Below are 10,043 nucleotides of genomic sequence, written 5' to 3'. Positions count from 1 at the left end.
CGTTACAGGAGTGGCTGGGCAGGAAAGCTGGTGGAAGGCAAGATTCTCTCCAGAAAGCAAACATGCCTGTTCCAGCAACGTGGGACGAGTACAGGTTAAGGGGTAGATGAAAGATAAAGGGCTTTCAGAGGTGGTGTTATGCTCTTTGCTTTATTGTACCAACAATTTAAAACTGGATCAGGGAGTAGACAAAGCTACAGTTACTCATTTCAGCAAGTGAGCACTAAGTAAGGTTGATCAATCTTTCTCCACTGATGATAAGAACTAAGGGAAAGGTAAGAGAAGGAAGGAGCTTGGTCTTTACGTGAGTTCTCATGGTTGAATCAAAGTCTGGCTTCTAGACAGAAATACCTGGTCTTGTAAAACGACAGAAGGGCAGGTCTGCCAAGAAACACAGAGGGACAGATGTCCACCAGAACATGTACTCTGAGACCAGCCTAAGTTATGTCTACGCAAACCTGTATCATCTATGGATTTTATAGGTTTGTTTTTTTTACAACTGTACAAATTAATGAATAGACACATTGATCACATTAATTAATTCTTGCTCCTTCAAAGGAGTAAAACAGAGATAGGTTTTAATTTCTTCAGGTCATGGAGAAAAGCTGCTCCTGTACTGCCCCAGCTGTATTTGATTTTTAAATAGGAGACCAAACAGCAGGAAAAAGTAGTTGAAGTCTTGTTTTATTCAGCTGACAGAGTGGCAAATCATTAATGGTAGGTTACAAACATTATTTTGGTTGGATCACAAGCCCGCTTGGTAAAATGGGGAAATAAAGTTGTTACAGAAATTGTAGAGAAGCTTCCTGGAGTTGGTTGTCATGATAACTCAAAACCAATACAAATACAACAGGTGGTGAAGTTAAATACAGTGCAAGGAAACAAGACCGTACCCGTGCTTTGATTTAACGTTTCCAGCCCCTGTCAACAGCTTGGTTTGCAACCCTTAGGAGATCATGGGATTTCTTTCCGGCACAAACGATTTCTGAACAGCCTCCGAAACTACAATCCTACCTCACTGCACTTGAGTTGTTCCTAACCCCACAGCACTGGCATACGCTGTCAAGATATCCACAATTTGTTTCGTTTCTAGGGTCATTCGAGCTTCGGTCAGCCAGTCGTGTGCCACTCTCCTAGACTCTCCTCTTAACTGGTTGACAAATTTAGCTGCCAGCTCCAGATCTCCGTGTTCAATGCAATATGAAGCGTAAGACAGTAATTTAAACGTGTCGAGGTCGTCGGGGCTGAGCTCGGCAGGTGGCTTCAGCTGCTGAGGGTGAAACATGAGCAGCGACTGCAGGTAAGACAGGAAGTATTGGTACAAGCTGTTTCTCGTTTCATCGATCATAGCCACTCTTTTGGCCAGTTTTTGGACTGTGTAGAAACGTGCTCTGAGGGCCTCCTCGCTGTAGACTCCCCGCGTCAGGGACTCCTGAGGGAGAGCTGCTGTTAAGGTTTCCGTAAATGCGTTGTCAGAACAACTGGCTTTGATGGCCTTCACTGCGCTCTCCAGCGGTTCTGTGGGACTGTCCCCGGAGGCTGTCTTCATGCAGTATTTGAGCGCTTCAACAGAAAGCCAGAGCTGATGGGCCTTTCTGGCTTCCTCTTCTGCTACTGCGTGACCTGCAAAATAAGCCAAGAAAGGGACTCTCAGCAGGGGGCACACATACGGGAAGAGTTTTGAACACAAGCAGCAAAACCCATCCTTCTGAACGCTCTGCTTTCAAAAGCAGCCGCCCCCTCGGCACTTGGACTCAAAGCGAGTCTGATCCGCAAGTCAGGACCAGAACAAGACGACAGCTTTGGACTTGTGCAGCTGGGATCTGCTGGGTGCTCAGCAGTGTGGGGACGCCCAGGCCCACGAGCTACGTGCCAAAGCCTGTGCTTAAGCACCCAGGTTTGGGTAAGGGGCCTTAAGGGATCACAGCTTTAGTCCTTAGAAAGATGCAGTTTCCGTGCTCACTCTCAACTGCTTGCTCAATTCCTTTCAGCCGGGCGTAGGCAGTGTTTATGTCCAAGGTGAAGTTGTCGAGCTGCTCCTGAGTAAGGCGTCTGAATTGCATTTCTTGTTCACTGAGTTTCTCGGATAAATTCTGAAACAGAGCGAGATACAGAACAGCCGTTTCTGGTCTGATAAATTATATTTAACTTACTTTTAAGGTATGTTTCTATAAATCTGTTGTGCTTGCTAGGGACAAAACATAGAGGATAACATACTAGTAGGAAGCCTTATTAGGGTGAATTTAACAGTTACTGCACTTGCAACTGTCAAAAATTTCTCACCTATAGCAAAAGCTTTTAAGACAAGTCTGAATAAAACCTATGCGTTCAGACACTTTATTTCATCAGCTCCATCATTTCATCACTTCCCTCCCCAGCCCGCGTTTTGGTCTTCTGGAAGATGGTTTGCGACTCTCATCCTGTGAAGCTCTTGCTTTGCAAGGGTTCAAATATCCCCCTAATGCCCTTGGGGACTCCGCTCCCTTACCTGCTCGAATTCCACCTTTAGCTCCTGCTCCTGGATCTTAAGAACATCTCTCAGATGGTCTGTGTGGGCAGCAGCCTGTCGCCGGAGCTGGGTCCTCATTTCGCTCTCCATCACCTCTCGGACTTCTTCAACCTGTACACCCACCAGCAGTTGTTACCACGCTGCTATTTCGCAACTGCTCGTCACAGGCTATGACTGTATCATCCACCAGTGATTACCCAGGGTACGTTGTATAGAAGTGGCATTGATAAGAGCCCGTGTTTCATTTTTAAAAACTGTCGAGGTCCATTTTTACAGCTGAGCCTTTTCCTAAAGCCTTGGAAGAATAGCTTCACAGTCCACAGTGCCAGTAACTGGTGGTTATACTCACTTGTCACTTAGTGCAGTTATCAAAATACCATATGAAAGATGCAGTAACGTAACAAACTAAACACTCCGGTGTTTATAAATCAGCTTCCAAACAAGAAGTACTTTACCTTTTCCCTACCTGCTGTAATACTGTCCGAGTTGGACACAGCTTAATAAAATGGTAATACCCCTTTTACCTGATCTTGTGTAAAACAGCCACTTTAGAGAGCGCGGGTTAGCACAAGGGAGCGTGGTGCAGGTTTACTTAGAAGCAGCCAAATACGTTTGTTTTCTGGGCTTTTTTTTTTTTTTTTTAAAAAGGATTGCGTCATTTCCATCTTTCCGTTAAGTGCAAAGATGAACAGTTCAAGCAACTTCTAGAAAGAGCTCTAAATTAATACCTGTTACTGCAGTGCTTTGAACTAACAGGCTAGAGGTGAAATCCTGTTTCCGTCACGTCAATGCAAATTTTTCGACTAATGGCCAGTGTTAAATCTCGTTTTCAGAGGCATGTATGTGAAAACAGCAAGAGTATTTGGCACAAGTTTCTGCCTGCAATATGGTGTCTCAAAAGATAAAACCGCCAATGCCCAAATCCCTACATTTCTAAGTTGCACTTGGTTCATGTCCAAAGCAGCATTAAAATTCTGAGTTCTCGTGGTGCTTTTGAAAGAAATCAAATCCCAAACCGCTGGTAAAGAGTGGAAGAACATGGAGATATCTGCTAAAGGCAGGACAGGGGGACTACATAACCTCAAGATGGCACGTGCTGGGTCAGATCAAACATTTATTTTGATCCAGTAATCCTATCTCCAACAGCAGACAGGTAACATGAAAAAGTCGTTCCCTGTTTCGCTGTATGATTTCACCATTCTAACTTTGCAGGAGTTTCCTTGCTCAACATCCCCTTTCCATGCTTAGGCTGCAGGTCACCCTGTCTGATGTCTCCCATCACTCAGAACATCCCAGCTGCTCTTCTACACCCTTTTGGAGCCAGAGATTCAACCAGGCGCGTTAAACCACTTTACCTTCTTCTCCTGTTCTATTTCAATCTCATTTTTGTGATGCTCCAGCGCTTTGGCCACGGCTGCCTCAAATGCTTTTTTATCCTCAAGTTTCTGCTTCTCCAGGGCCGACTCGATGTGCTGCTGTTCCCTCACTCGCTGCTCCGCCAGCTCCTTGTTCAACTGGTCGATGCGACGATGGGCATGTGCGATGAGGGAATTTAAGTCATCTGTCGATAACTGGCCAGCTAAAGAAAACACAGGGCATTAGGAAGGTCTGCAAGGAAACTGCCGCCGTGGTGCCTGCCCACCTCCCACTCGAGCACGCTAAGGCTCCACGTGGTTGACCAGTGAGCGCGTTTTATGGAAAGTTTCTGAGCTCTTCAAGCCCTTGACCTGTGCTAATGGCCACCTAATGCCACTTTCTGAGCCACACCTACAAGAAAGTACTTTCTATCGATAGAAAACAAATTATCTTAGTTTCCCTGAAGTGATTCACAGCTGTTATTTACACTCCCATATCCATGTCACACTCAATTAGAGGAGACTGTCAACAACTCTGGCCATTTCTTGGTCTTCACAGCACCAGGTATTTTCCCCTGTGACAGCACAGAGAGCAGCAGGATATGTAAGAGCCTGGTGCAGACCGATACCTCCAGCTGGGTCCAAGCTTACAGAAATTTGATCCTGAAGACACTGAAGTCATTGTGAGAGGCAGCCAGAATTACGTTCTCTCTTCAGCAGTCCTCCAGACGAACTGCTCCCAATCAGACTTCTTACCCCAATTTGTACCTTTCAGGGTCTGTCTAACTCCAAGAGCAGCAGGGGTCACAACTACAGCTGTGTCAGCTAAGTAGTTTGCTATTTTTCTGCTGGGAGAGGAGGAGGACACAAGCTACGCCTGCGGCATTTGGTGACCTGAGAGTGGCACTGGCTCTGTAAAATGCCGCAGCTCATTTTGCACTGGCTGCCCGCTAAATTGCCTGTATGGAGAACCAGGGACTACTCGGGAAAGCGTTCCCGCAGGGTCTAAAGCGAGTGAAATTCCACAGTCCTTCAGCCGTTCTGCTGGGGAGTGCTGGAAAAAGGACCGGTGCAGGAGGGCTCGGTGCAACGGCGTTCGTGTCCAGCAGGGAAGCTGACCAGCAGCACTAAGCTCAGCTGTTGAACTTAACGCTGTTACAAACGGAATGGGGTTTTAATGCACTTTTGAATTTTAAAAATTTTAAATTATGTTTCTTCGATCAAAAGGGAATAAATAAATAATAATCAACCTCAGAATCACAGAGTTAATCAGCACTTCTAAAATCAATCATGAAGATTAAATTTGGAGAATCAAGCCAACTTCAAATTAAACGGATCTGGTTTTGGTGACCCAGCTCGGAGCGGCCTTATGTGGCTCTTCAAGCATACCAAGTACCTAGAGGTCTCAGCGGTATCAGCAGGAGCTGGTGTATCCAGCACCTCTCAAGTCAGGAGCGCTGCGAGGTGACCCTACTTGAGGACAAACACCATCGCACAGGTTAACTGGAACGGTCAAAGTTTCTGTTTCTCACTGGAATCTCAGCAGCAGGTACCGACCGGCTTAAATTCACAACGAAAATTCAACCCTGGCTTTCACAAGCCAGCGATCGCCCACCTGGGAAGTGCTGCTAGACAAAGACTTTGTGGTTTAAGCTAGACATGCAAAACTAGCGGAAAGGACCCCAAAGCACACCTCAGCCTGAAACGATTTAGGAATGCAACATTTCACCCCTTTGTTGATACTGCCTGTACTTTCAAGTGAGGTACCACACAAACATAAAAAAGAACAAAGAGAAGCGATGACATTCACAAGAGCAGAACAAATTACAGGAACTCACCTAAGTCAGTTATCTCTGCAACAGAAAGAGGAAAGGTTGGAGAAGTTAATGCACATTCACGACAGCAAGTCAGTCATGCAAGACTAAAACAGAAAACTAAGAGCTTATCTACACCGACGAAACATGAGTCCTAGTCTTTAGGAATTCAGGAAGAACAGTACATCAAGTATAAAAGTCTCTCTATATTATAGGCAAGACATAGCCCCAGACATCCCAACTGCTAAAATCACCTTTGGAAACCCACAGACTGATGCTGAAATTTAGCCAAAGCAAGGAATGCAAGTTTGAAGTAAAAAAACGCAACAGGACACTGGAAATTTTAGTCTGACATTTCTATGATCTTATAAATCAGAAGCAGCTGGTTAAGAAACAAGTTCCCAAGCGGCAGTGAGAGCCACGGCCCCTAACACGTCAGTCCCGTGTATACTTCAGTAGGTAACACCAGTATGAAACTGAGTGGACAGAAGGTACCAGGAGATTCCCTTTCCTCCCTCAAAAGGTCAGCGATCACAAAACCCAAGATATTCTCCCTTTATCCTGCACAAGGAAAGGCAGTTCATGAGATTTCTGATCTCAGGCGAAGAACTGCAGTAGTAATGGCATAAACAAAAATAAGACGCCTATTCACTGCTTCTGTGCAGCATTCCCGGTTGTTCAAGGTAAGTTACTGTGTCAATTTAATTTAGAAGTAACATATACTGGGGTAGGTGGGTACGAACAAGGAATTCTATCTTTCAGTACATCTATCATTTCAGGGCGGATCTAGAGAAATTCAGGGAGTTCTTTATCACTCTGTGATAGTGGTGTATTGTAATACTTAAAATCACAGAGAGTCAACCAGATAAACGCTTGATTAGTGAGCAACACAGATTTGATCCAAATCTGGAGTGACCTAGCTCTCTTCCTGGAATACCAGGGGAGGGAAGAGATGTTTAAACAATCATATGATATTTCTTGTATAAGAGCTACATATTTTGAAACTTCCAATACAGCACAGGTAGTTTCCAGAAGTAATCCCTTTGTAACACCTGCTTTAGATTACTTAATTGTGAACTAGTTTTCATTTCAAACAATATGGAAATTAGGATGCTGGACATCCAATTCAGTGCCCGTAGTTACAGAAACACCACAAACCAAAGTGACGGGCCTGTAACAAGCACGCTGTAACTCCACAATCGGAGACTTACTTAGCCCCTTCCAGCCAGGCTGTACGTCGGGGGTGATACTGTCCAGCTCTCGCTGAAACTCTTCTCTAGCTGTAGCCACCAGCTCATGATATTGAGCTACTATCTTGGCCTCAGACTGTGCTGCCTGAACCTGCAACAAACAAAAAGAAGATGTTTATTTTTCAAGGCAAGTATCGAAAAGGGAGGCATACAAAATTTAAAGCCAGGCCCTGAGTTAGTGGCAGATATCGTTACCCTCCAGCCCAATCAAAGCTTTCTTGGGGGAGAAAAAAAACTCACCCTGTGATATCAAACCTCTCGTATACAATAATTATTTGCTGGAACTACTACTAATCCATTCCGTCTCACACGCACACTGTAACTAGATAGACAGTCTGCAGCCTAGGCAGGACCAAAAAAGGATCTTTAAAAGATCTCTAGCTCTTTTTCTCTACTTACAGCTACCATACAGGCCTACTAAGCTAATCTTGGGACTGCTGCCCTCCCTCTCAGTAAGTTCTGCTGTTCCCGCTATTAGGCTAAACTCACTCAAACCGCACCTTATTATCAGCCATCCTGCAGAGAGATAAATGTCACCTTTATGTTTCTTCCCCAGTCTTCTGAGCTATAAAGTGATTTATCCACCAAGTCATTAGCACACATTGCTCCTACTCCTCCCTAACCGCGTGGTAAATTCCTCTTGGCATCAAATGGAAAGAATTACAAGTCGCCCACAGAAAGGACAGGCACCAGCCAAGCTGGCCGGAGACTCTTTCAGGACACAGTTCAAGTTCTCGCAAAGATCTTGTCACATCTGATTACCGGTATACATAATCAGCTCAAAGACTGAGTATAGCTAAAGAAGGACGGAATTTACACTTTAAAAATATTTAACCTGCTACAGAGGATTTGGGAATGGGAGGTCTGCGTAGGCTTCCAAGCCGTCATTACTCTAATGGCAATTATAAACAGCCTGTGGAAGCATTACCTTTTTCACGACATTGTCCAAGTCAACTATCATATGATGAAGATTTTCTTCTGCAGCAGTAATGTGAGATTTGGCTCCTGCGATCTGAGACTTCTTGGCGTTCTCGATTACGCCTTTCATCTTCTCTAACTCTTCTCTGAAAAGGGAGGAAGCTGCTAATTATAACACATACAGAAGAGTTTACTTTCTGCTGTCTGCGTTTATAGGAAGAGCTACTGGATAACTCTACTGGTGCTTCCCATCTACCAGCTCTATGGCTAAGATGCTGTGACTGAAGATTTTTCTTTCCACAGTCTGAAGCCTAAAGATGTCAGTGTGTCTATTCCATGTAAAATGAGAACTATTTATAGTACAATTAGTACTTTAGGACTCAAGACGCAGCTGGAGGGGGCAGATGAAAGACAGTTCACTGAAAGTAGTTAGTATTAGTAAAACTGTTAGTATGAGAAGGCAGAGATTTCCATCGCATAACAGAGTGTCAAGGAAATATTTTTAATATAGATGGCTTACTCTTGCAGAAGCGTTTTGGACATGGTGACTGGTGGAGATAAATGAGGATGGGAGAAAATTTATAGAGCTCTGAAAAGACAGATTTTTTTTTTTTTTTGGTAATTAAGAAAGAACCAGTTTCCTCTAGCATAATTGGCAATCAAGGGAAAAGTGAAAAAGTGTTCCTTTTCCAAATCCATTCAAACCAATGGATGTTTCTAATGATCTCATTGGAATAAGGAACAAGCTTTAAAATAAATAAGCAAGTAAATAAATAAAAGCAAAGGCATCCAGTAGAGCAATAGAGAATAAAAGCTGGTGTATCTGGGTTAGCTTTGTTTTGCTCTTTCAGTTACACCTCCTAATTATTTTTATTCAGCACAGCAACTTCAAAGATAAGAGAAGTCTGTAACTTAACTAGCAACTGCGCAACTTCAAGGATGATGTTCCCCTCTTTTTACTGTTGCCCTCTTACTTCTACACTCATTACAAGAGCACCTTGGAGAGGTTTGTCACCTTATTTTTGCTGCTATAATCCCTACACAGTCTGCACACCAGACTCAAGGCGTATCAATGCAGTTCATACAGAACCTTGGGTTATGAGCAGGGCTCCATTTCAGGATTCAAGTATTCCACAAAAAAAAAAAAAATCTAACCTTAAAAGCAACTCTGCTGACAGATGGGACTGCCAAACGATGCTGTAAGGTTTAATTTTTCATTGCAACTGAAAGTAAGTGGTGTTACTGACTCAATACACAGGGTGGGGAGTCATGGAGTCCTTGCAATAGGTTTAACATTGAAAAAGTTATCAAAAAGTAATTTTAGAAGGATTATTCGGGTTTTTTTTTTAATCTTACTTGAACATAACAACAGTATATATAAATATTAAGGAGATAAGTTCTTAAAAAGAATAGGACTGATTCAGACTCTGGTACAGCGAGGACCATGAGCGGAGGCACCTACAATCCACATGCTGCAAACTGAAATAGTCATTAGCGTATTTGAGTTTTCTTTATTTGGCACAAACACATCAGTTTAATATGAGCGTGGGTGACTGCATACTTTCTACAAACTCCACCTGGTGTCTGCCAGCCCTCGCAGGGGTGATGTGAACTTACCACTTGATAACACTTAAGAACAAGCAACTTACTTGGCTTTCAGAAGGGCATCAGCGGCTTCATCTACTGCTCTCCTCCGATCCTTCAGCGCTTCCTCCAGAGTCCGCCACTGAGATGATTTGTTCTCCCCAGCAGCCTAAGAAACACAGATTCCTAATTAGGGCCACCACAATTATGAAATAAGAGAGTTATTTAAATAAAATTAAAAAAAAAAAAAAAAAAAAAAGAAAGCCTGCAGGGATTCAGAAGTTCCTACTCTTGTTTCACTAAAGCTGAACAACATTGTCATGTTTTACCAACAGCACAGCTGGAAGCTTTACAAATTATTTTTCCCTTCCATTCTTTTGTTTGATTCTTAACGTTTTTCTCCACCTGAGCAACAGCCATTTGTCCATGCAGAAGAGCTTGTGCGAGGATCATTGTATGGTGCCACAAGATTTTGGGGGAAAATCTCTACATGTGTTAAAGTACTGTAATACTTTAAAATTGCTTTTAAGCTTAATACTTTCAAGTACCGTAATGCTTTCAAGTTGCTTAACTTTAAAGTAAGCTTAACACCTAAGCTTAAAAGCAAACTCTT

The 10,043-nt window shown here is 43.4% G+C and overlaps 1 protein-coding gene across 6 annotated transcripts in view; it reads right to left on the bottom strand.

Annotated features, from left to right (window-relative positions):
- Positions 1 to 668: 668 nt before the first annotated feature.
- Positions 669 to 10,043, bottom strand: part of IMMT (inner membrane mitochondrial protein) — a 26,373-nt gene continuing 16,998 nt past the window's right edge. For 2 of the 6 annotated variants that reach the window (XM_074587287.1, XM_074587289.1), the window contains 8 exons: positions 9,496 to 9,599; positions 7,857 to 7,992; positions 6,890 to 7,019; positions 5,703 to 5,717; positions 3,865 to 4,088; positions 2,489 to 2,620; positions 1,964 to 2,093; positions 669 to 1,623 (listed from right to left, as the gene is read on the bottom strand). In XM_074587287.1, coding sequence (XP_074443388.1) covers positions 1,016 to 1,623; positions 1,964 to 2,093; positions 2,489 to 2,620; positions 3,865 to 4,088; positions 5,703 to 5,717; positions 6,890 to 7,019; positions 7,857 to 7,992; positions 9,496 to 9,599 — 1,479 coding nt within the window. In that variant the 3' untranslated portion in view covers positions 669 to 1,015. Of the gene's footprint in view, positions 1,624 to 1,963; positions 2,094 to 2,488; positions 2,621 to 3,864; positions 4,089 to 5,702; positions 5,718 to 6,875; positions 7,020 to 7,856; positions 7,993 to 9,495; positions 9,600 to 10,043 lie in introns of all 6 variants that reach the window. The other 4 variants (XR_012587021.1, XR_012587020.1, XM_074587288.1 and 1 more) reach the window with 2 other exon arrangements.

The sequence above is a fragment of the Larus michahellis genome, chromosome 5 (assembly GCF_964199755.1).
Source record: "Larus michahellis chromosome 5, bLarMic1.1, whole genome shotgun sequence".
In the NCBI taxonomy this organism is placed as follows: Eukaryota; Metazoa; Chordata; class Aves; order Charadriiformes; family Laridae; genus Larus; species Larus michahellis.
Note: the sequence above shows the minus strand (reverse complement) of the source record. Positions and strands in the feature narration are given on the sequence as shown.